Source organism: Oncorhynchus mykiss, chromosome 31 (assembly GCF_013265735.2).
Source record: "Oncorhynchus mykiss isolate Arlee chromosome 31, USDA_OmykA_1.1, whole genome shotgun sequence".
NCBI lineage: Eukaryota > Metazoa > Chordata > Actinopteri > Salmoniformes > Salmonidae > Oncorhynchus > Oncorhynchus mykiss.
The window spans coordinates 1,493,165-1,520,000 of record NC_050571.1 but is presented as its reverse complement, the minus strand read 5'-3'; the positions used below and the strand labels follow the sequence as shown (position 1 = coordinate 1,520,000).

The following is a 26,836-nucleotide window of genomic DNA, read 5'->3' as shown; positions in this document are numbered from 1 at the left end:
TAAATCCCATGTACCCCTGGCATAGCACATCGCTGTCCAACGAATGAAAACATCTTATCTCCAAAACATAATTTTTTCAGGAAATGGAAAACCCCCTGAAACTTCAGAAGCTATTTAAATAATAATAATGGTCCTGTAGTTCTGTAAATGTTCAGAGAACACTGAGGTGGGTTAGTGCTTTCAATACGTTCAGAGAACACTGAGGGGGGTTACTGCTTTCAATACGTTCAGAGAACACTGAGGTGGGTTACTGCTTTCAATACGTTCAGAGAACACTGAGGTGGGTTACTGCTTTCAATACGTTCAGAGAACACTGAGGTGGGTTACTGCTTTCAATACGTTCAGAGAACACTGAGGGGAGTTACTGCTTTCAATACGTTCAGAGAACACTGAGGGGGGTTACTGCTTTCAATACGTTCAGAGAACACTGAGGTGGGTTACTGCTTTCAATACGTTCAGAGAACACTGAGGTGGGTTACTGCTTTCAATACGTTCAGAGAACACTGAGGTGGGTTACTGCTTTCAATACGTTCAGAGAACACTGAGGGGAGTTACTGCTTTCAATACGTTCAGAGAACACTGAGGGGGGTTACTGCTTTCAATACGTTCAGAGAACACTGAGGGGGGTTACTGCTTTCAATACGTTCAGAGAACACTGAGGTGGGTTACTGCTTTCAATACGTTCAGAGAACACTGAGGTGGGTTACTGCTTTCAATACGTTCAGAGAACACTGAGGGGAGTTACTGCTTTCAATACGTTCAGAGAACACTGAGGTGGGTTACTGCTTTCAATACGTTCAGAGAACACTGAGGTGGGTTACTGCTTTCAATACGTTCAGAGAACACTGAGGTGGGTTACTGCTTTCAATACGTTCAGAGAACACTGAGGTGGGTTACTGCTTTCAATACGTTCAGAGAACACTGAGGTGGGTTACTGCTTTCAATACGTTCAGAGAACACTGAGGTGGGTTACTGCTTTCAATACATGTACAAAAATGAAAAGTTCCAAGGTTCACATCTGACAGAGAAGTGGAGTTAACTATATGTGATTACAACCTAATTCCTATATAGTGCACTACTTTTGACCAGGGCCATTGGGCTATATAGGGAATAGCGTGCCATTTGGGACTCATCCAGTGTCTGAGATATCAATGTTTTGATAGAGAATGTTTAAGAGTCAAATACAACACAATGTTATGTAATAAATGGTAGAATGAAGTGGTGCTGACCCCCTTTAACATCTCATATGTAATGGTAGAATGAAGTGGTGCTGACCCCCTTTAACATCTCATATGGAATGGTAGAATGAAGTGGTGCTGACCCCCTTTAACATCTCATATGGAATGGTAGAATGAAGTGGTGCTGACCCCCTTTAACATCTCATATGGAATGGTAGAATGAAGTGGTGCTGACCCCCTTTAACATCTCATATGGAATGGTAGAATGTAGTGGTGCTGACCCCCTTTAACATCTCATATGGAATGGTGGAATGAAGTGGTGCTGACCCCCTTTAACATCTCATATGAAATGGTAGAATGAAGTGGTGCTGACCCCCTTTAACATCTCATATGGAATGGTAGAATGAAGTGGTGCTGACCCCCTTTAACATCTCATATGGAATGGTGGAATGAAGTGGTGCTGACCCCCTTTAACATCTCATATGAAATGGTAGAATGAAGTGGTGCTGACCCCCTTTAACATCTCATATGGAATGGTAGAATGAAGTGGTGCTGACCCCCTTTAACATCTCATATGGAATGGTGGAATGAAGTGGTGCTGACCCCCTTTAACATCTCATATGGAATGGTAGAATGAAGTAGTGCTGACCCCCTTTAACATCTCATATGGAATGGTGGAATGAAGTGGAGCTGACCCCCTTTAACATCTCATATGGAATGGTAGGATGAAGTGGTGCTGACCCCCTTTAACATCTCATATGGAATGGTAGAATGAAGTGGTGCTGACCCCCTTTAACATCTCATATGGAATGGTAGAATGAAGTGGTGCTGACCCCCTTTAACATCTCATATGGAATGGTGGAATGAAGTGGTGCTGACCCCCTTTAACATCTCATATGAAATGGTAGAATGAAGTGGTGCTGACCCCCCTTAACATCTCATATGGAATGGTAGAATGAAGTGGTGCTGACCCCCTTTAACATCTCATATGGAATGGTGGAATGAAGTGGTGCTGACCCCCTTTAACATCTCATATGGAATGGTAGAATGAAGTGGTGCTGACCCCCCTTAACATCTCATATGAAATGGTAGAATGAAGTGGTGCTGACCCCCCTTAACATCTCATATGGAATGGTAGAATGAAGTGGTGCTGACCCCCTTTACCATCTCATATGGAATGGTAGAATGAAGTGGTGCTGACCCCCTTTAACATCTCATATGGAATGGTAGAATGAAGTGGTGCTGACCCCCTTTAACATCTCATATGGAATGGTAGAATGAAGTGGTGCTGACCCCCTTTAACATCTCATATGGAATGGTAGAATGAAGTGGTGCTGACCCCCTTTAACATCTCATATGGAATGGCAATAGGAGTCGTAGCTGCTGGAAATGCTTTCATTGATTTCTACTAGTGTATATCCCAATTGTTTTTTTTCCTTTTGAAATGGTTGCATTGTGATGAGGTCGTGTCCTCTGAATCGATGCATGGCTGCAACACAACTCACTGCTGTCAGTAATACAACACCTTGAACGTCCTGATACAACATGACTATGGAATGAAGCACTCTGCTGTCTATCTGACATGATTACTCTGTGAGCAGCCAGCCAACCAGAGCATTCGATATTCATAAAGGATAAAGAAAACGAAACAGCCAATATCCGCTCTGTATTCTATACATCTATACTCTATAGTCTCTGTATTCTACACGGAACAAAAATATAAACTCAACATGTACAGTTTTGATCCCATGTTTCATGAGCTGAAATAAAAGATCCCAGAAATGTTCCAGACACACAAAAAGCTAATTTCTCTAAATGTTGTGCACACATTTGTTTACATCCCTGTTAGTGAACTTTTCTCATTTGCCAAGATAATCCATCCACCTGACAGGTGTGGCATATCAAGAAGCTGATTAAACAGCATGATCATTACACAGGTGCACCTTGTGCTGGGGACAATAAAAGTCCACCCTAAAATGTGCAGTTTTTTCACACAACAAAATTCCACAGATGTCTGTGGGGAGCATACAACCCTTTTGTGGGAAAATCTTATTCTGATTGGCTGGGCATGGCTCCCAAGTGGGTGGGCCTATAGCTGCGCCCCTGCCCAGTCATGTGAAATCCATAGATTAGAGCCTAATGAATCGATTTCAATTGACTGATTTCCTTATATGAACTGTAACTCAGTCAAATATTTGAGAATATTGCATGTTGCGTTTATATTGTTGTTCAGTATAAATATAAGACATAATCTTTACCTTTTGGCACATTGATTTTGAAGATTAAAATACTTATCATTTTTTTGCAGATAGTGCATGGAGCTGTACAACAACATAGACAAAAATACTCTGATAGTGGACGGAGCACTGTGAACATCTATAAATGTCTCGTTAGAACGACCAGCTCCTTTTTAAAACCTCCAGGAGAAACAGAACAGTAAAGAACAGGAGAATTACAAGCTCATTCCAAAATTAAGAAAATTAAGAAAATTAAGACAAAATGCTAATTTGATATGTTATCGATACAAAAATGGTCCCATCTTGTGTTGAAGATGTCTTGGTTTTATACAAGGGGAGGGGCTCAGAAGAGAGAGGGGTGTTATGGGGGGTTGTAGTTTTTCCTCTTGAACTGAGCCAGGCAGTGTCTATCTGAAGGACAGCGACAACAAGACGGCCATATTCTGCCTACGAAACAGAGGGGCGGGGGGAGGTTGAAGGTCACTGAAAGCATTTATTTACCTTCCTTCAGAAGGGAGATAAATACACAACTCGGGCCAGTAAGGTTCACTGAGATAATACACAACTTAGTCCAGCAAAGTTCACTGAGAAAATACACAAACAAAACACAGTTCCTACAAAAGATAAAACTGTTTTAAAGGCTTCATATTTTTTCTGACAAAAACTGAAACAACCAGGAAAGGAAAAACAAAGCAGAAACAAACAGCCATGGTAGTCTGTTTCAAACCTCAATACGTAGTTTGTAAAGAAGAACTACAAGAATGTTTCTCATGCAGATATTACGGTCCTCTTCAGGGGGGTAAAGGAAGTGGGGGAGTCTGGGTAATGTAGTCATTATGCAGCTCTAGCATTGCAGCATCAGTGGTGCTGGGAGAAGAGGGGGCGCTGAGCAGGTAGTAGGGGGGACGGGAGGCTGAGCAGGTAGTGAGGGGAGATAGGGGGGTGGGAGGAGGAAGGGGGGCTGAGAAGGTAGTGAGGGGAGATAGGGGGGTGGGAGGAGGAAGGGGGGCTGAGCAGGTAGTGGTGGGGACGGGAGGCTGAGCAGGTAGTGAGGGGAGATAGGGGGGTGGGAGGAGGAAGGGGGGCTAAGCAGGTAGTGGGGGGGACGGGAGGCTGAGCAGGTAGTGAGGGGAGATAGGGGGGTGGGAGTAGGAAGGGGGGCTGAGTAGGTAGTGGGGGGGACTTGAGGCTGAGCAGGTAGTGAGGGGAGATAGGGGGTGGGAGGAGGAAGGGGAGCTGAGCAGGTAGTGGACGGAGATAGGGGGTGGGAGGAGGAAGGGGAGCTGAGCAGGTAGTGGACGGAGATAGGGGGGTGGGAGGAGGAAGGGGAGCTGAGCAGGTAGTGGATGGAGGCAGGGGGGGGTGGGGTGGTAGGGGAGGGCAACAGCATCAGATAACAAAATATTACCTCAGTTTCTCAAAAGAGACCATGAGGGCCAAGTCCTTGTTTGGGTTCCTCTCCGCTCCCCCTCGCTTGCCCTTCACAGTCTCCATGTTTGGGAACTTGGCACTGGTCTTGTGACGGTACAGTTTTTTGTGCGTGGGGCCTGGGCTAATAGAGTTGGGTTTGTCGAACATGTTGCAGCCCAGAGCGAGCTGGGGGAAGATGGGGTGGGAGGTGTTAAACTTGGCCTGGTTCTTCCCCACCTTGCCCCTGGCCTTCCTGCCCCGTCCGACCCCCACGGAGCCTGCTCCCTTCTTGCCCCCCCTCCCCTGGAGGATGTGGAGGGTCTTCATGTTGAGGCTGTTGGTGTCGGGCGGCAGGTCGCCCTCCAGCGGGTCCCACTGAGGCTCCATGGACTCCATCATGAACCTCTGGACCTCCGCCATGCCGGACACAATGTTGGACAGGATGTTGGATGGCTCCTCAAACTCCTGCTGCTCCTTCCCTTCCCCCAGGCTGGTGTTCCCCTCCGACCAGCCCCTAGGCCCGGTACTGCTACCAGACCAGTCCCCAGTGCTACCGTGGCTGTGGGGCTGAAGGTTCACCTCCGCCTGCGCCTGGCCCTTGGCAGCCTTCCCCTCAAGCATGGCTTTGATCTTCTTAGAAGAGCGGCTCTGTCTAGGCATCTTCACCTTCTCTGTCTTGGATGCTCTGGGGGCCCGGCCTCTCTTAGGCCCCTGCTGTCCCCCTGCTGCCGCTGCAGCCTGTTTATAACCTGCTTTCCTCTTAGAGCGGGTGTTCTTCCCCCCCTCCCCCTCTCCGTTGAATGAGGGCTGCCCCTCCACCCCGTGCTGCTCCGCCTGCTGCATGATGTCACAGTTCCACTTCGCCTCCCTGCTGATGTCACATCCTGTCACCTGATCCTGGTACTCCGGGGCTTTGCCTCCTGTCCTCATCTCCCACTCCGTCACCTGGGGGGAGAGGTTGGGGGTCTCCGGGGGCGACAGCTCGGACAGGGAGGAGTGTCTGAACTTGTCGGGGGTGAAGTTTGAAATGTCGAGGAGGTCTGAGGACTCTCTGAGGGGGGTGATGGGGTGACCCATGTTCTCCAGGCTCTGTTGGAACAACACCGTGGGGCTGCAGTGCTGCAGGTAGCTGTCTCTCCTCTCCTCCATCTCCCCTCCTCCCTCACGCTGTTCCCCAAAGCTCTGAGAGCTGTAGTTGGAGGAGCAGGCAGACAAGGAGCCGACAGAGTCATAGCTGATCAGACATCCATGGTCTGAGCAGAGAGAGCCTCGCTGGTACTGCACCTGCCCCAGACAGACACCTGACTGACACACCTGCAGCTCCTGCAACCCCATCCCGTCCCCCTCCACAAGGTAACTCTTCTCGTACAGCAGTCTGTCAGTCTCTGATCCCTGCTGGCTGTAGTCCGACCCAGACCCCGACCCAGGCAGGCCGTCCGTCAAGGGCAGGAACCCGCTGGAAAGGAGAGTGGTGTCGGGGCCAAAGCCCCCCTGGCTGTGAGGGTAGCTGGGGCAGAGATGGGGCTGGTGGTTCCACATGGAGAGGGGGAAGCTGGGACAGTTTTGGGGGGACTGTTGGAGCTCTGACTCGGAGGGAGGGGAGAGGACACAGCTCTGGACTAGCTGCAGGGAGGAAAACGGTTTCTCCTCTAGAGAGAGACCTGGGGGATAGTTCTGCCTGGGGGTCTGTTTCTCCTCTAGAGAGAGACCAGGGGGATAGTTCTGCCTGGGGGTCTGTTTCTCCTCTAGAGAGAGACCTGGGGGATAGTTCTGCCTGGGGGTCTGTTTCTCCTCTAGAGAGAGACCAGGGGGATAGTTCTGCCTGGGGGGCTGTTTCTCCTCTAGAGAGAGACCCGGGGGATAGTTCTGCGTGGGGGGCTGTTTCTCCTCTAGAGAGAGACCCGGGGGATAGTTCTGCGTGGGGGGCTGTTTCTCCTCTAGAGAGAGACCCGGGGGATAGTTCTGCCTGGGGGGCTGTTTCTCCTCTAGAGAGAGTCCCGGGGGATAGTTCTGCCTGGGGGGCTGTTTCTCCTCTAGAGAGAGACCTGGGGGATAGTTCTGCCTGGGGGGCTGTTTCTCCTCTAGAGAGAGACCTGGGGGATAGTTCTGCGTGGGGGGATGCTGGGGGTAGTAGGTGATACCTACCCTCCTGGAGGAATCTGAGGAATCTAGTAGGGTCTGCAGGTACCCCCCTGGGATCACTGACACCTCTTCCTCCCTCTCCCCAGAAGGTACAGCTTGGTCAGAAGAGACGAGGACAGAGGCGCAGGAGGAGGAGGTGAAGGGGAATGTCTGCTGGTTGGTGGGATCCAGGGAGGAGAAAGGGGGGCTGGGTGTGTTAGAGCTGATGTCTGCCACTCGTACGCTGCCAGCAGGCTCCTGGTTGGTTAACACCCCAGCATCAGCAGCAGTACAGGCATCCGCCGCTCCATTCATCACGCTCCCCCCCTCCGCTCTTCCACCTGCTCCTCCCTCTTTCATTGTCTTGTTACTGCTCAGCCTGGCTTGGCTCTTGAATTTCCTTATCCTCCCTGTTTTCCCTCCTCCCGTCCTCCTCCCATCCCTCTCCTCTCTCTCCTGGGTGCGGCTCTTCTTGGCTGTTCCGGTGTGTGTGATGTCCTGTGGTTCTAACGATGCTCTTCCCCCTCCCCCCTCCTCTGTAGTAACAGCCTGATCAGAGACAGAGGGGGTAGAACCTGAGTCCTGAGCTGCTGCTGATCCCTCCCCTGTCTGGAGGATCCTCTGGACACACAGGCTGTTGGCTATCTTGTATTTCCGTTTGGGGTGCATGGAACTAAAGGGGGGGTGGCGGCGCCTGTTCAGATGCTGTTTATCTCTGGACGTCAGCCGCAGCTGCTCCTCCCGCTCCCTCCTCCTCTCCTGCCAGAAGTCTTTCAGTGGAGACAGAGAGGAGTAGTGGTTCTCCCCGGCAGGGTCCAGGCTCACGGCAGTGTCCAGGCTCACGGCAGCGTCCCCGGCAGGGTCCAGCCTGCCCAGATTCACAGACATGCGTCTCTGTCCTTTGAAGCGGTTGATGATTATGTACTTGGTGATGACTGGCGGCTCCTTCCGGGAGAATTTCCGTCTCTTCTTGGGGCACCAGTCCACATCCTCCTCCCTCTGTTCCGCCGGAACCTTCTCTCTCTTCTCCGTGACGATTCTCTCGGTCTTGTCGTGGCTGTCGATGGAGTCGACGTCGTACAGGTAGTCGTCACTGTAGTGGACCTTCCTTTTGGAGCGCAGGCCGTAGTCCAGAGGGTCAGAGGGTCTCCTGGAACCCCTGGGCGCACTTCCTCCTCCTCCTCCCCTCCTCTGGCCCGGCTGCACCTCCTGCAGGGTGTCCGTGGAGGTGCAGGAGGACTCATCGCTGTACTCCGCATCCTCCTCGACTGAGTTTCTGAACTCCAGCAAGTAGTTGACAGAGGAGGTGGAGGAGAGGGGTGAACCCTGGGACCCCTGAGACCCCACTAGGGGATTAACATCCCCCACCTTCCCACCCTCCTCCCCCACCACAAGGCTCAGCTCCTCAGCTTTACCCTCCTCCCCTGTCCTCCTCCCCCCTCCTCCTCCTTCTCCTACTCCTCCATCCTCCCTCTTGGCACAGTTGACCAGGACAGAGGGGAAGAAGTTGAACTGTGTGTCCTCCTGCAAGACGTTGGTCTTCTCTCTCATGTTGTCCTGGAAGGACTCGTAGCGGATCTTTAGAGAACACATTTCGCTGCTCAGAGCTGAGTCCTCGTCGTCGTCGTCAAACAGGTTGTCAACGTCGTCTTCGGAGAACAGGTTGACTGACAGGTCGGTCTTAGAACACAGGTCCAGCAGCTCCATCTTGGACTCACTGATAAACGACTCGAAGTAACCCCAGTCCTGACCCGCATTGGCCAGAAGGACCTCCTCACCGCTGACCTTGTCCGATAGCAGAACCTCCTCCCCTTTCACTTTGTCCAATAAGAGGACCTCCTCTCTGTTCATCTTGTCCAATAGCAACACTTCCCCCCTGCTGACCTTGTCCAATAGCAGCACCTCCTCCCCTTTCACTTTGTCCAATAAGAGGACCTCCTCTCTGTTCATCTTGTCCAATAGCAACACTTCCTCCCTGGGGACCTTGTCCAATAGCAGCACCTTCTCCCCATTCACTTTGTCCAATAGCAACACTCCCCCCCCGTTGACCTTGTCCAATAGCAGCATTTCCTCCACATTCACTTTGTCCAATAGGAGGCCCTCCTCTCTGTTCATCTTGTCCAATAGAAGGCCCTCCTCTCTGTTCATCTTGTCCAATAGGAGGCCCTCATACAGATTATTGGTCGTGGGATCCTCTGCTTCTGTCTTCTCTCTGTTGTCTCCTGTCTTGTTGTTAGCGGTAACGAGGGCGGTAGTGAGGGCGGTGGCGTGGCAGGTTTTGGTCATGGAGAAGCTGAGAAGCTGGTCTGGCAGGAGCGGCTCCCCGAGGACCTCTATGACCTCCCCAGCCTGGCTCAGACATGGGATATTGATGCTGCGGATGTCAGAGATAGGGCAGGAAGTGGCCTCCAAGTCCTGGTGGCTTACCAGCCCTGCCTCACGGTCAAGGTCAGGAGTCGTGGGGCCGGGGTCATGGATAGGAGCGGGGTCATGGATAGGGGCGGGGTCATGGATAGGGGCGGGGTCCCGGGTCTCGATGAAGCACCCAAGGCAGGTGGGCGTGGCCTGTAGAAGACACTCCTCTGTCAGATAGGACACACCCCCCAACTCCATCATGGTGGGGGGGGGGGGGGGGGGGGGGGGTGAGTGGTGAGGCAGGGGCAGGGGGGAGGCAGGGGCAGGGGGAGGCAGGGGCAGGGGTCAGGCAGGGGCAGGGGGAGGCAGGGGGAGGCAGGGGCAGGGGGGAGGCAGGGGCAGGGGGAGGCAGGGGCAGGCAGGGCAGGGGGAGGCAGGGCAGGGGGAGGCAGGGCAGGTGGGATGCAGGAGTAAGACAGGGCAGGGGGGAGGCAGGGCAGGGGGAGGCAGGGCAGGTGGGATGCAGGAGTAAGACAGGGCAGGGGGGAGGCAGGGCAGGGGGAGGCAGGAGTCAGGCAGGGCAGGGGGGAGGCAGAAGTCAGGTAGGGCAGGGGGGAGGCAGAAGTCTCAGGGCAGGGGCTCAGAAATGCACGACTGCAGGGGGAGAGAGGGAGCTGGGCCACTCTCTGCAGCAGGCGGAGGAAGAGGAGGAAGAGGGGAGGAGGATAGGATGGTAGAGATAAAGGGAGGACGGCAACATGGATGGCCACACCACACAGCCTCAGGTCTCCTCTCTGCTGACACAACACTCCTGGGGGACAGAACAGAAACAACAGTCTCAGAATCAGTAACCAGAAGGACACAGTCAGACAGAACAGAAAACAACAGGGAGACAACATCAGTCTGCAGATAGATTCAGACAGAACAGAAAACATCAGGTAGACAACATCATTCTGCAGATAGATTCAGACAGAACAGAAAACATCAGGGAGACAACATAATTATGCAGATAGATTCAGACAGAACAGAAAACATCAGGGAGACAACATCAGTCTGCAGATAGATTCAGACAGAACAGAAAACATCAGGTAGACAACATCATTCTGCAGATAGATTCAGACAGAACAGAAAACATCAGGGAGACAACATAATTATGCAGATAGATTCAGACAGAACAGAAAACATCAGGGAGACAACATCAGTCTGCAGATAGATTCAGACAGAACAGAAAACAACAGGGAGACAACATCAGTCTGCAGATAGATTCAGACAGAACAGAAAACATCAGGGAGACAACATCATTCTGCAGATAGATTCAGACAGAACAGAAAACAACAGTGAGACAACATCAGTCTGCAGATAGATTCAGACAGAACAGAAAAAATCAGGGAGACAACATCAGACTGCAGATAGATTCAGACAGAACAGAAAACAACAGGGAGACAACATCAGTCTGCAGATAGATTCAGACAGAACAGAAAACATCAGGGAGACAACATCATTCTTCTGCTCTCTGGTAACAATATTCACATCAGCCTGGTTGACTCAACCCTCACTGTTACTTCTGCAATCATCACCAAGCTAACAACAAATGTTCCTACTACTTTAAAGAACGCATTAGGTCATTAAATAGCCTTAAGATAGGGATGATATGCAAGGAATGTTCCCAAGAGACAATCCCCTTAATTCACATAGGTCTTAGACAAAACATGGTTAGCATGTTTTGAGAATTTAAAATATTAACGTTCAATACACGTTTCATGGGAAAGAGCATTCATGTGGCCAACATCCCATGAAACAGAAGATGGTGACCACTGTCCCAATACGGGACATCTCTAGACATGCTTAATGGGCCATTGAGTTAGGAGGGAATGAAATTAAAGGACATCTAGTCAGCAGGAGATGAGGTGAGAGGGCAGTGAGTCAGGAGAAGATTAGATGAGATCAGAGGACATTGAGTCAGGAGGAGATGAGAAGACATTGAATCAGAAGGAGAATAGATGAGAGGACATTGAGTCAGGAGGAGATAAGATGAGAGGAGATTGAGTCATGAGGAAATGAGATGAGAGGAGATTGAGTCAGGAGGAGATGAGATGAGAGGAGATTGAGACAGGAGGAGATGAGATGAGAGGATATTGAGTCATGAGGAGATGAGATGAAAGGAGATTGAGTCATGAGGAGATGAGATGAGAGGATATTGAGTCAGGAGGAGATGAGAGGAGATTGAGTCAGGAGGAGATGAGATGAGAGGAGATTGAGTCAGGAGGAGATGAGATGAGAGGAGATTGAGTCATGAGGAGATGAGATGAGAGGAGATTGAGTCATGAGGAGATGAGATGAGAGGATATTGAGTCATGAGGAGATGAGAGGATATTGAGTCATGAGGAGATGAGATGAGAGGAGATTGAGTCATGAGGAGATGAGATGAGAGGAGATTGAGTCAGGAGGAGATGAGATGAGAGGAGATTGAGTCAGGAGGAGATTAGATGAGAGGAGATTGAGATTGAGTCAGGAGGAGATGAGATGAAAGGAGATTGAGTCATGAGGAGATGAGATGAGAGGAGATTGAGTCATGAGTAGATGAGATGAGAGGATATTGAGTCATGAGGAGGTGAGATGAGAGGATATTGAGTCATGAGGAGATGAGATGAGAGGAGATTGAGTCATGAGGAGATGAGATGAGAGGAGATTGAGTCAGGAGGAGATTAGATGAGAGGAGATTGAGATTGAGTCAGGAGGAGATGAGATGAGAGGAGATTGAGTCATGAGGAGATGAGATGAGAGGAGATTGAGTCATGAGGAGAAGAGATGAAAGGATATTGAGTCATGAGGAGATGAGATGAGAGGATATTGAGTCATGAGGAGATGAGATGAGAGGATATTGAGTCATGAGGAGATGAGAGGATATTGAGTCAGGAGGAGATGAGATGAGAGGAGATTGATTCAGCAGGAGATGAGATGAGGGTATGTTGAGTCGAGAGGAAGATTACATGAGATCAGAGGACATTGACTCAGGAACAGATGAGATGGGAGGACATTGAGTCAGGAGGATATATGATGAGATTACATTGAGTCAGGAAGAGATGAGATGGGAGAACATTGAGTCAGGAAGAGATGAGTGGATAATGAGTCAGGAGGAGACAAGATAACAGGACATTGAGTCTGGAGAAGATGATATGAGAGGACATTGAGTCAGGAGGAGATCAGATGTGATGTCATTGAGTCATGAGGAGACGTGATGAGAGGACATTGAGTCATGAGGAAATGTGATGAGAGGACATTGAGTCATGAGGAGATGTGATGAGATGTCATTGAGTCATGAGGGGATGTGATGAGAGGACATTGAGTCATGAGGAGATGTGATGAGATGTCACTGAGTCTGTAGAAGATGAGATGAGAAGACATTGAATCAGGGTGAGATGAGAGGACATTGAATCAGGGTGAGATGAGAGGACATTGAATCAGGGTGAGATGAGAGGACATTGAATCAGGGTGAGATGAGAGGACATTGAATCAGGGTGAGATGAGAGAACATTGAATCAGGAGGAGATAAGATGATATGAGAGGTCATTGAGTCAAGGGAGGGAAGCATGAGTGGGAAGGAGGTAGAGAGCAGGTGGAGGCAACAGCTAATTACCATAACCAATGTGTTCTGTCTCCTGTAAGGTTCCTATAGGAGGAGGAGGGAACAGCTAATTACCATAACCAATGTGTTCTGTCTCCTGTAAGGTTCCTATAGGAGGAGGAGGGAACAGCTAATTACCATAACCAATGTGTTCTGTCTCCTGTAAGGTTCCTATAGGAGGAGGAGGGAACAGCTAATTACCATAACCAATGTGTTCTGTCTCCTGTAAGGTTCCTATAGGTTAACAACCACGAGATAAACTAAATGAGGCTAAAAATAGAATAGTGGCTTTCCGTTTCCATGGTGATCTCTCTCTCTCTCTCTCTCTCTGTGCTACTCTTTGTGTACTTTATTGGTTGTGTGTGTGTGTGTGTGTGCGTGCGTGCGTGTGTGTGTTAGCAGTGCTTACGTTTATATTGGGAGAGTAACTGTAATGTGATTAGTGTGTAACTGAGTGATATTTCCATTCCTGAGGAATGCTTTGATGTCTCTTTCAGCCTTTCAGCTGACAATACTCACAGAATGTATGTGTGTGTGGGGTGTGTCAGTGTAGCCTATGTACTGCAAGATACTACTCTATCTACACTACATCACCAAAAGTATGTGGACACTCCTTCAAATTAGTGGATTCTGATATTTTAGCCACACCCATGGCTGACAGGTGTAGAGAAATCGAACACACAGTCATTCATCTCTATAGACAAACGTCGGCAGTAGAATGGCCTTACTGAAGATCTCAGTGACTTTCAAGGTGGCACCGTCATAGGATGCCACCTTTCCAACACATCAGTTTGTCAACTGTAAGTGCTGTTACTGTGAAGTGGAAAAGTCTAGGAGCAACAACGGAGTGGTAAGCCACAGAAGCTCACAGAACGGGACCGCCTAGTGCTGAAGCGCGTAGCACGTAAAAATTGTCTGTCCTCAGTTGCAACACTCAATGCCGAGTTCCAAATTGACACTGGAAGCAACGTCAGCACAAGAACTGTTAGTCGGGAAGAAATGGGTTTCCATGGTGGAGCAGCGGCACACGAGCCTCAGGTGTGTAATGTGTAATGCCAAGCGTCGGCTGGAGAGATGTAAAGCTCACTACCATGGAGCAGTGGAAACACGTTCTCTGAAGTGATGGCAGTGCGAAGAACGCTACCTGCCCGAATGCATAGAACCAAGTGTAAAGTTTGGTGGAGGAGGAATAATGGTCTGGGGTCGTTTTTCATGGTTCAGGGCTAGGATCCTTAGTTCCATGGAAAGGGACATCTTAACGCTACAGCATACAATGACATTCTAGATGATTCTGTGATTCCAACTTTTTGGCAAATAAACTTCAGTTAGTGCTAAATACGGCTGCTAGAATCTTGACTAGAACCAAAATATTTTATCATATTACTCCAGTGCTAGCCTCCCTACACTGGCTTCCTGTCAAGGCAAGGGCTGATTTCAAGGTTTTACTGCTAACCTACAAAGCATTACATGGGCTTGCTCCTACCTATCTCTCTGATTTGGTCCTGCCGTACATACCTACACGTACGCTACGGTCACAAGACGCAGGCCTCCTAATTGTCCCTAGAACTTCTAAGCAAACAGCTGGAGGCAGGGCTTTCTCCTATAGAGCTCCATTTTTATGGAATGGTCTGCCTACCCATGTGAGAGACGCAGACTCGGTCTCGGCCTTTAAGTCTGTACTGAAGACTAATCTCTTCAGTAGGTCCTATGATTGAGTGTAGTCTGGTCCAGGAGTAAAGTTGAACGGCAAGGCGCTGGAGCAACGAACCGCCCTTGCTGTCCTGCCTGGCCGGTTCCCCTCTTTCCACTGAGATTCTCTGCCTCTAACCCTATTACAGGGGCTGAGTCACTAGCTTACTGGTGCTCTTCCATGTAGTCCCTAGGAGGGGTGCGTCACTTGAGTGGGTTGAGTCACTGACGTGATCTTCCTGTCCGGTTTTGCACCCCCTCTGGCTCATGCGGTGGAGGAGATCTTCGTGGGCTATACTCAGCCTTGTCTCAGGGTAGTAGGTTGGTGGTCTGTTGATATCCCTTCAGTGGGGGCAGTGGGGGGCTGTGCTTTGGTAAATTGGTTGGGGTTATATCCTGCCTGGTTGGCCCTGTCCGGGGGTATCATCGGATGGGGTCACAGTGTCCCCCCGTCCCCATCTCAGCCTCCACTATCTATGCTGCAATAGTCTATGTGCCGGGGGTCTAGTCTTATCTGGTGTCCTGTGTGAGTTTAAGTATGCTCCCTCTAATTCTCTCTCTCTTCCTCTCTCCTTCCCCTGCCAGAGGACCTGAGCCCATGACTCCTTGCGTTCCCCAGTCCACCTGGTCGTGCTGCTAGCACTTTGTGACATCTGCTGATTTAAAAAGGGCTTTATTGATTGAAATAATATAGCCAACATAATTAGTTTTCGTTCCTTCTCGGGCTCCCTGTCTGGTCCTGACCGAGTTTATATGCTGTTTAACATGACATGTTTATTTGAAATGATGAGCGCCTCTTACCTTTTCATGTTTATAAAAATAATTTTTATTCAAATCAATTCAATACTTCAAATCAAAATGGTCCAGGTAGTCACATACAGTTGAAGTCAGAAGTTTACATACACCTGAGCCAAATACATTGAAACTCAGTTTTTCACAGTTCCTGACATTTAATCCTAGTAAGAAAGTATTGTCTTAGGTCAAATAGGATCACCACTTTATTTTAAGAATGTGAAATGTCAGAATAATAGTAGAGAGAATTATTTATTTCAGCTTTTATTTATTTCATCGCATTCCCAGTGGGTGAGAAGTTTAAATACACTCAATTATTATTTGGTAGCATTGCCTTTAAATTGTTTAACTTGGGTCAAACGTTTCAGGTAGCCTTCCACAAGCTTCCCACAATAAATTGGGTGAATTGTGGCCCATTCCTCCTGACAGAGCTGGTGTAACTGAGTCAGGTTTGTAGGCCTCCTTGCTCGCACATGGTTTTTAAGTTCTGCCCACAAATTTTCTATGGGATTGAGGTCAGGGCTTTGTGATGGCCACTCCAATACCTTAACTTTGTTTTCCTTAAGCCATTTTGCCACAACTTTGGAAGTATGCTTGGAGTCACTGAAGGCCCAAGCTTTGTCTTGAGATGTTGCTTCAAAATATTCACATTGTTTTCTTTCCTCATGATGCCATCTATTTTGTGAAGTGCACCAGTCCCTCCTGCAGCAGAGCACCCTCACAACATGATGCTGCCAGCCCCGTGCTTCACGGTTGGGATGGTGTTCTTCAGCTTGCAAGCCTCCCCCTTTTTTCTCCAAACATAACGATGGTCATTATGGCCAAACAGTTCTATTTTTGTTTCATCAGACCAGAGGACATTTCTCCAAAAAGTACCATCTTTGTCCCCATGTGCAGTTGCAAACCATAGTCTGGCTTTTTTATGGAGGGTTTGGAGCAGTGGCTTCTTCCTTGCTGAGCGACCTTTCAGGTTATGTCGATATAGGACTAGTTTTTACTGTGGATATAGATACTTTTATACCTGTTTCCTCCAGCATCTTCACAAGGTCCTTCGCTGTTGTTCTGGGATTGATTTTCACTTTTCGCACCAAAGTACGTTCATCTCTAGGAGACAGAACGCATCTCCTTCCTGTGCGGTATGACGGCTGCAGGGTCCCATGGTGTTTATACTTGCGTACTATTGTTTGTACAGATGAACGTTGTACCTTCAGGCATTTGGACATTTCTCCCAAGGATGAACCAGACTTGTGGAGGTCTACAATGTTTTTTCTGAGGTCTTGGCTGATTTCTTTTGATTTTACCATGATGTCATGCAAAGACGCACTGAGTTTGAAGGTAGGCCTTGAAATACATCCACAGGTACACCTCCAATTGACTCAAATTATGTCAATTAGCCAATCAGAAGTTTCTAAAGCCATGACATAATTTTCCGGAATTTTCCAAGCTGTTTAAAGGCACAGTCAACTTAGTGTATGTAAACTTATGACTCACTGGAATTGTGATACAGTGAATTAATTATAAGTGAAATAATCTGTCTGTAAACAATTGTTGGAAAAATGACTTGTGTCATGTACAAAGTAGATGTCCTAACCGACTTGCCAAAACTATAGTTTGTTATCAAGAAATTTGTGCAGTGGTTGAAAAATGAGTTTTAATGACTCCAAGTGTATGTAAACTTCCGACTTCAATTGTAAATAGGTGGGTGTTGGTTAAATTGGGATTTTAATGAATGGAGCGAATTTGGAGAGGTGTTTTTTTTCCTGGGAGCGAGCAGCGATTTTTACCAGTTGGAAAGGACGTGGAGCGCTCATTATGCATATGTATCAGCGTTCAGTGGTTGATTAGCTGGTCTGGTTGATCCATTGAATTGTATTAGTGGTTGATTAGCTGGTCTGGTTGATCCATTAAATTGTATCAGTGGTGGATTAGCTGGTCTGGTTGATCCATTAAATTGTATTTGTGGTTGATTAGCTGGTTGATCCATTGAATTGTATTAGTGGCTGATTAGCTGGTCTGGTTGATCCATTGAATTGTATTTGTGGTTGATTAGCTGGTCGATCCATTGAATTGTATAGTGGTTGATTAGCTGGTCTGGTTGATCCATTGAATTGTATTTGTGGTTGATTAGCTGGTCTGGTTGATACATTAAAAATGTGACTTTACTAGACCCTCAACAACATCCAGGATGTGACTTTACTAGACCCTCAACAACTCCAGGATGTGACTTTACTAGACCTTCACAACATCCGGGGTCCAGTAAAGTCCCAACCTAGAGGAGAGTGGAAGAGAGGAGCAAAAGAGAGGAGTGGAGGAGATGAGGAAAGGAGAAAAGGAGAGGAGAGAAGGAGGAGAGGGGAGGAGGAGAGACATTACATTACAGTGCGTCCAGATCAGTGCTCAATGAGTAAAACAGAGACAGAGCTGCTGTCTGACACTCACTCTCGTATCCTCCTCTAGTGAAAAAAAACCCCTAATCCAGCCTCAATCTGTCTCTTTCATATCCACGTCTAGGGATATACACCCCCTAATCCAGCCTCAAACTGTCTCTCTCATATCCTCCTCTAGGGAGATAACCCTTAATCCAGCCTCAATCTGTCTCTCATATACTCCTCTAAGGAAATAACCCAAAATACACCCTCGATCTGTCTCTCTCATATCTTCCTCTAGGGATATAACCCCTAATCCAGCTTCAATCTGTCTCTCTCATATCCTCCTCTAGTGAAATAACCGCCCTAATCCAGCCTCAATCTGTCTCTCTCATATCCTCCTCTAGGGAAATAACCACCTTAATCCAGCCTTAATCTCTCTCTCATATCCTCCTCTAGGGAAATACCCCCCCTAATCCAGCCTTAAACTGTCTCTCTCTTATCATCCTCTAGGGAAATAACCCCCCTAATCCAGCCTCAATCTGTCTCTCTCATATCCTCCTCCAGGGAAATAACCCCCATAATCCAGCCTCAATCTGTCTCTCTCATATCCTCCTCTAGGGAAATAACCCCCGTAGTCCAGCCTCAATCTGTCTCTCTCTAATCCTCCTAAAGGGAAATAACCCCCCTAATCCAGCCTCAATCTGTTTCTCTCATATCCTCCTCAAAGGAAATAACCCCCCCATAATCCAGCCTCAATCTGTCTCTCTCATATCCTCCTCTAGTGAAATAACCCCCCTAATACAGCCTCAATCCGTCTCTCTCATATCCTCCTCTAGGGAAATAACATCTAATCCAGCCTCAATCTGTTTTTCTCACATCCTCCTATAGTGAAATAACCCCTAATCCAGCCTCAATCTGCCTCTCTCATATCCTCCTCTAGGGAAATAACCCTTAATCCAGCCTCAATCTGTTTCTCTCGTATCCTCCTCTAGGGAAATAACCCCTAATCCACCCTCAATCTGTCTCTCATATCCTCCTCTAGGGAATTAACCCCCGATCCACCCTCAATCTGTCTCTCTCATATCCTCCTCTAGGGAAATAACCACCCTAATCCAGCCTCAATCTGTCTCTCCCATATCCTACTGTAGGGAAATAACCCACCTAATCCAGCCTCAATCTGTCTCTCTCATATCCTCCTCAAGGGAAATAACCCCCCATAATCCAGCCTCAATCTGTCTCTCTCATATCCTCCTCTAGTGAAATAACCCCCCTAATCCAGCCTCAATCTGTCTCTCTCATATCTTCCTCCAGGGAAATAACCCCCATAATCCAGCCTCAATCTGTCTCTCTCATATCCTCCTCTAGGGAAATAACCTCCCTAATCCAGCCTCAATCTGTCTCTCTCATATCCTACACTAGGGAAATAACCCCCTTAATCCAGCCTCAACCTGTCTCTCTCATATCCTCCTCTAGGGAAACCAGCCTTAAACTGTCTCTCTCTTATCCTCCTCTAGGGAAATAACCCCACAAATCTAGCCTAAATCTGTCTCTCTCATATCCTCCTCTAGGGAAATAACCCACCTAATCCAGCCTCAATCTGTCTCTCTCATATCTTCCTCTAGTGAAATAACCCCCTAATCCAGCCTCAATCTGTCTCTCTCATATCCTCCTATAGGGAAATACCCCCCCTAATACAGCCTCAAACTGTCTCTCTCATATCCTCCTCTAGGGAAATACCCCCCCTAATCCAGCCTCAATCTGTCTCTCTCTTATCCTCCTCTAGGGAAATAACATCTAATCCAGCCTCAATCTGTCTCTCTCATATCCTCCTCTAATGAAATAACCCCGAATCCAGCCTCAATCTGTCTCTCTCATATCCTCCTCTAGGAAAATAACCCCCAATCAACCCTCAATCTGTCTCTCTCATATCCTCCTCTAGGGAAATACACCCCCTAATCCAGCCTCAAACTGTCTCTCTCATATCCTCCTATAGAAAAATGACCCCCCTAATCCAGCCTCAATCTGTCTCTCTCATATCCTCCTCTAGTGAAATAACCCTGAATCCAGCCTTCATCTGTCTCTCTCATATCCTTCTCTAGGGAAATAACCCCCCTAATCCAGCCTCAATCTGTCTCTCTCATGTCCTCCTCTAGTGAAATAACCCCCCTAATCCAGCCTCAATCTGTCTCTCTCATATCCTCCTCTAGGGAAATATCCCCCCTAATCCAGCCTCAAACTGTCTCTCTCATATCCTCCTCTAGGGAAATAACCCCCCTAATCCAGCCTCAATCTGTCTCTCTCATATCCTCCTCTAGATAAATAACCCCTAATCCAGTCTCAATCAGTCTCTCTCATATCCTATTGTAGTGAAATACACCCCCTAATCCAGACTCAAACTGTCTCTCTCATATCCTCTTCTAGGGAAATAACCCCCCTAATCCAACCTCAATCTGTCTCTATCATATCCTCCTCTAGATAAATAACCCCTAATCCACCCTCAATCTATCTCTCATATCCTCCTCTAGGGAAATAACCCACCTAATCCAGCCTCAATCTGTCTCTCTCATATCCTCCTCAAGGGAAATAACCCCCCATAATCCAGCCTCAATCTGTCTCTCTCATATCCTCCTCTAGTGAAATAACCGCCCTAATCCAGCCTCAATCTGTCTCTCTCATATCCTCCTCTAGGGAAATAACCACCTTAATCCAGCCTTAATCTCTCTCTCATATCCTCCTCTAGGGAAATACCCCCCCTAATCCAGCCTTAAACTGTCTCTCTCTTATCATCCTCTAGGGAAATAACCCCCCTAATCCAGCCTCAATCTGTCTCTCTCATATCCTCCTCCAGGGAAATAACCCCCATAATCCAGCCTCAATCTGTCTCTCTCATATCCTCCTCTAGGGAAATAACCCCCGTAGTCCAGCCTCAATCTGTCTCTCTCTAATCCTCCTAAAGGGAAATAACCCCCCTAATCCAGCCTCAATCTGTTTCTCTCATATCCTCCTCAAAGGAAATAACCCCCCCATAATCCAGCCTCAATCTGTCTCTCTCATATCCTCCTCTAGTGAAATAACCCCCCTAATACAGCCTCAATCCGTCTCTCTCATATCCTCCTCTAGGGAAATAACATCTAATCCAGCCTCAATCTGTTTTTCTCACATCCTCCTATAGTGAAATAACCCCTAATCCAGCCTCAATCTGCCTCTCTCATATCCTCCTCTAGGGAAATAACCCTTAATCCAGCCTCAATCTGTTTCTCTCATATCCTCCTCTAGTGAAATAACCCCGAATCCAGCCCCAATCTGTCTCTCTCATATCCTCCTCTAGGGAAATAACCCTTAATCCACCCTCAATCTGTCTCTCATATCCTCCTCTAGGGAATTAACCCCCGATCCACCCTCAATCTGTCTCTCTCATATCCTCCTCTAGGGAAATAACCACCCTAATCCAGCCTCAATCTGTCTCTCCCATATCCTACTGTAGGGAAATAACCCACCTAATCCAGCCTCAATCTGTCTCTCTCATATCCTCCTCAAGGGAAATAACCCCCCATAATCCAGCCTCAATCTGTCTCTCTCATATCCTCCTCTAGTGAAATAACCCCCCTAATCCACCCTCAATCTGTCTCTCTCATATCTTCCTCCAGGGAAATAACCCCCATAATCCAGCCTCAATCTGTCTCTCTCATATCCTCCTCTAGGGAAATAACCTCCCTAATCCAGCCTCAATCTGTCTCTCTCATATCCTACACTAGGGAAATAACCCCCTTAATCCAGCCTCAACCTGTCTCTCTCATATCCTCCTCTAGGGAAACCAGCCTTAAACTGTCTCTCTCTTATCCTCCTCTAGGGAAATAACCCCACAAATCTAGCCTAAATCTGTCTCTCTCATATCCTCCTCTAGGGAAATAACCCACCTAATCCAGCCTCAATCTGTCTCTCTCATATCTTCCTCTAGTGAAATAACCCCCCTAATCCAGCCTCAATCTGTCTCTCTCATATCCTCCTATATGGAAATACCCCCCCTAATACAGCCTCAAACTGTCTCTCCCATATCCTCCTATAGAAAAATAACCCCCCTAATCCAGCCTCAATCTGTCTCTCTCATGTCCTCCTCTAGTGAAATAACCCTGAATCCAGCCTTCATCTGTCTCTCTCATATCCTTCTCTAGGGAAATTACCCCCCTAATCCTGCCTCAATCTGTCGCTCTCATATCCTCCTCTAGTGAAATAACCCCCCTAATCCAGCCTCAATCTGTCTCTCTCATATCCTCCTCTAGGGAAATATCCCCCCTAATCCAGCCTCAAACTGTCTCTCTCATATCCTTCTCTAGGGAAATAACCCCCCTAATCCAGCCTCAATCTGTCTCTCTCATATCCTCCTCTAGATAAATAACCCCTAATCCAGTCTCAATCAGTCTATCTCATATCCTATTGTAGTGAAATACACCCCCTAATCCAGCCTCAAACTGTCTCTCTCATATCCTCTTCTAGGGAAATAACCCCCCTAATCCAGCCTCAATCTGTCTCTATCATATCCTCCTCTAGATAAATAACCCCTAATCCACCCTCAATCTATCTCTCATATCCTCCTCTAGGGAAATAACCCCCGATCCACCCTCAATCTGTCTCTCTCATATCCTCCTCTAGGGAAATAACCGCCCTAATCCAGCCTCAATCTGTCTCTCTCATATCCTAATCTAGATAAATAACCCCTAATCCAGTCTCAATCAGTCTATCTCATATCCTATTGTAGTGAAATACACCCCCTAATCCAGCCTCAAACTGTCTCTCTCATATCCTCTTCTAGGGAAATAACCCCCCTAATCCAGCCTCAAACTGTCTCTCTCATATCCTCTTCTAGGGAAATAACCCCCCTAATCCAGCCTCAATCTGTCTCTATCATATCCTCCTCTAGATAAATAACCCCTAATCCACCCTCAATCTATCTCTCATATCCTCCTCAAGGGAAATAACCCCCAATAATCCAGCCTCAATCTGTCTCTCTCATATCCTCCTCTAGTGAAATAACCCCCCCAATCCAGCCTCAATCTGTCTCTCTCATATCTTCCTCCAGGGAAATAACCCCCATAATCCAGCCTCAATCTGTCTCTCTCATATCCTCCTCTAGGGAAATAACCCCCGATCCACCCTCAATCTGTCTCTCTCATATCCTACTCTAGGGCAATAACCCTCCTAATCCAGCCTCAATCTGTCTCTCTCATATCCTCTTCAAGGTAAATAACCCCCCTAATCCAGCCTCAATCTGTCTCTCTCATATCCTCCTCTAGTGAAATAACCCCCTAATCAAGCCTCAATCTGTCTCTCTCATATCCTCCTCTAGGGAAATACCCCCCTTAATCCAGCCTCAATCTGTCTCTCTCATATCCTCCTCAAAGGAAATAACCCCCCATAATCCAGCCTCAATCTGTCTCTCTCATATCCTCCTCTAGTGAAATAACCCCCCTAATACAGCCTCAATCCGTCTCTCTCATATCCTCCTCTAGGGAAATAACCCTTAATCCAGCCTCAATCTGTTTCTCTCGTATCCTCCTCTAGTGAAATAACCCCTAATCCAGCCTCAATCTGTCTCTCTCATATCCTCCTCTAGTGAAATAACCCCGAATCCAGCCCCAATCTGTCTCTCTCATATCCTCCTCTAGGGAAATAACCCCCGATCCACCCTCAATCTATCTCTCTCATATCCTCCTCTAGGGAAATAACCACCCTAATCCAGCCTCAATCTGTCTCTCCCATATCCTACTGTAGGGAAATAACCCACCTAATCCAGCCTCAATCTGTCTCTCTCATATCCTCCTCAAGGGAAATAACCCCCAATAATCCAGCCTCAATCTGTCTCTCTCATATCCTCCTCTAGTGAAATAACCCCCCCAATCCAGCCTCAATCTGTCTCTCTCATATCTTCCTCCAGGGAAATAACCCCCATAATCCAGCCTCAATCTGTCTCTCTCATATCCTCCTCTAGGGAAATAACCCCTCTAATCCAGCCTCAATCTGTCTCTCTCTTATCCTCCTCCAGGGAAATAACCCCCATAATCCAGCCTCAATCTGTCTCTCTCATATCCTCCTCTAGGGAAATAACCGCCCTAATCCAGCCTCAATCTGTCTCTCTCATATCCTACTCTAGGGAAATAACCCACCTAATCCAGCCTCAATCTGTCTCTCTCATATCCTCCTCCAGGGAAATAACCCCCATAATCCAGCCTCAATCTGTCTCTCTCATATCCTCCTCTAGGGAAATAACCCCCGTAGTCCAGCCTCAATCTGTCTCTCTCTTATCCTCCTAAAGGGAAATAACCCCCCTAATCCAGCCTCAATCTGTTTCTCTCATATCCTCCTCAAAGGAAATAACCCCCCATAATCCAGCCTCAATCTGTCTCTCTCATATCCTCCTCTAGTGAAATAACCCCCCTAATACAGCCTCAGTCCGTCTCTCTCATATCCTCCTCTAGGGAAATAACATCTAATCCAGCCTCAATCTGTTTTTCTCACATCCTCCTATAGTGAAATAACCCCTAATCCAGCCTCAATCTGTCTCTCTCATATCCTCCTCTAGGGAAATAACCGCCCTAATCCAGCCTCAATCTGTCTCTCTCATATCCTACTCAAGGGAAATAACCCACCTAATCCAGCCTCAATCTGTCTCTCTCATATCCTCCTCCAGGGAAATAACCCCCCTAATCCAGCCTCAATCTGTCTCTCTCATATCCTCCTCTAGATAAATAACCCCTAATCCAGCCTTCATCTGTCTCTCTCATATCCTTCTCTAGGGAAATAACCCCCCTAATCCAGCCTCAATCTGTCTCTCTCATGTCCTCCTCTAGTGAAATAACCCCCCTAATCCAGCCTCAATCTGTCTCTCTCATATCCTCCTCTAGGGAAATACACCCCCTAATCCAGCCTCAAACTGTCTCTCTCATATCCTCTTCTAGGGAAATAACCCCCCTAATCCAGCCTCAATCTGTCTCTATCATATCCTCCTCTAGATAAATAACCCCTAATCCACCCTCAATCTATCTCTCATATCCTCCTCTAGGGAAATAACCCCCGATCCACCCTCAATCTGTCTCTCTCATATCCTCCTCTAGGGAAATAACCGCCCTAATCCAGCCTCAATCTGTCTCTCTCTTATCCTAATCTAGGGAAATAACCCACCTAATCCAGCCTCAATCTGTCTCTCTCATATCCTCCTCAAGGGAAAGAACCCCCCATAATCCAGCCTCAATCTGTCTCTCTCATATCCTCCTCAAAGGAAATAACCCCCCATAATCCAGCCTCAATCTGTCTCTCTCATATCCTCCTCTAGTGAAATAACCCCCCTAATACAGCCTCAATCCGTCTCTCTCATATCCTCCTCTAGGGAAATAACCCTTAATCCAGCCTCAATCTGTTTCTCTCGTATCCTCCTCTAGTGAAATAACCCCTAATCCAGCCTCAATCTGTCTCTCTCATATCCTCCTCTAGTGAAATAACCCCGAATCCAGCCCCAATCTGTCTCTCTCATATCCTCCTCTAGGGAAATAACCCCCGATCCACCCTCAATCTATCTCTCTCATATCCTCCTCTAGGGAAATAACCACCCTAATCCAGCCTCAATCTGTCTCTCCCATATCCTACTGTAGGGAAATAACCCACCTAATCCAGCCTCAATCTGTCTCTCTCATATCCTCCTCAAGGGAAATAACCCCCAATAATCCAGCCTCAATCTGTCTCTCTCATATCCTCCTCTAGTGAAATAACCCCCCCAATCCAGCCTCAATCTGTCTCTCTCATATCTTCCTCCAGGGAAATAACCCCCATAATCCAGCCTCAATCTGTCTCTCTCATATCCTCCTCTAGGGAAATAACCCCCGATCCACCCTCAATCTGTCTCTCTCATATCCTACTCTAGGGCAATAACCCTCCTAATCCAGCCTCAATCTGTCTCTCTCATATCCTCTTCAAGGTAAATAACCCCCCTAATCCAGCCTCAATCTGTCTCTCTCATATCCTCCTCTAGTGAAATAACCCCCTAATCAAGCCTCAATCTGTCTCTCTCATATCCTCCTCTAGGTAAATACCCCCCTTAATCCAGCCTCAATCTGTCTCTCTCATATCCTCCTCAAAGGAAATAACCCCCCATAATCCAGCCTCAATCTGTCTCTCTCATATCCTCCTCTAGTGAAATAACCCCCCTAATACAGCCTCAATCCGTCTCTCTCATATCCTCCTCTAGGGAAATAACCCTTAATCCAGCCTCAATCTGTTTCTCTCGTATCCTCCTCTAGTGAAATAACCCCTAATCCAGCCTCAATCTGTCTCTCTCATATCCTCCTCTAGTGAAATAACCCCGAATCCAGCCCCAATCTGTCTCACTCATATCCTCCTCTAGGGAAATAACCCCCGATCCACCCTCAATCTATCTCTCTCATATCCTCCTCTAGGGAAATAACCACCCTAATCCAGCCTCAATCTGTCTCTCCCATATCCTACTGTAGGGAAATAACCCACCTAATCCAGCCTCAATCTGTCTCTCTCATATCCTCCTCAAGGGAAATAACCCCCAATAATCCAGCCTCAATCTGTCTCTCTCATATCCTCCTCTAGTGAAATAACCCCCCCAATCCAGCCTCAATCTGTCTCTCTCATATCTTCCTCCAGGGAAATAACCCCCATAATCCAGCCTCAATCTGTCTCTCTCATATCCTCCTCTAGGGAAATAACCCCTCTAATCCAGCCTCAATCTGTCTCTCTCTTATCCTCCTCCAGGGAAATAACCCCCATAATCCAGCCTCAATCTGTCTCTCTCATATCCTCCTCTAGGGAAATAACCGCCCTAATCCAGCCTCAATCTGTCTCTCTCATATCCTACTCTAGGGAAATAACCCACCTAATCCAGCCTCAATCTGTCTCTCTCATATCCTCCTCCAGGGAAATAACCCCCATAATCCAGCCTCAATCTGTCTCTCTCATATCCTCCTCTAGGGAAATAACCCCCGTAGTCCAGCCTCAATCTGTCTCTCTCTTATCCTCCTAAAGGGAAATAACCCCCCTAATCCA

General features: G+C 47.6%; 1 protein-coding gene across 1 annotated transcript; it reads right to left on the bottom strand.

Moving 5' to 3' along the window:
• Positions 1 to 4,535: 4,535 nt before the first annotated feature.
• On the bottom strand, positions 4,536 to 9,559 carry LOC110504352 (neurite extension and migration factor-like). The gene has a single exon (XM_036969638.1). It carries the CDS (start codon positions 9,557 to 9,559, stop codon positions 4,820 to 4,822), a length of 4,740 nt encoding a protein of 1,579 aa, XP_036825533.1. The 3' UTR covers positions 4,536 to 4,819.
• Between the last annotated feature and the right edge of the window lie 17,277 nt (positions 9,560 to 26,836).

Bases quoted from the DNA above. Each gene is read 5' to 3' on its own strand.
- LOC110504352 (XM_036969638.1), bottom strand. From the start codon at position 9,559: ATGGAGTTGGGGGGTGTGTCCTATCTGACAGAGGAGTGTCTTCTACAG.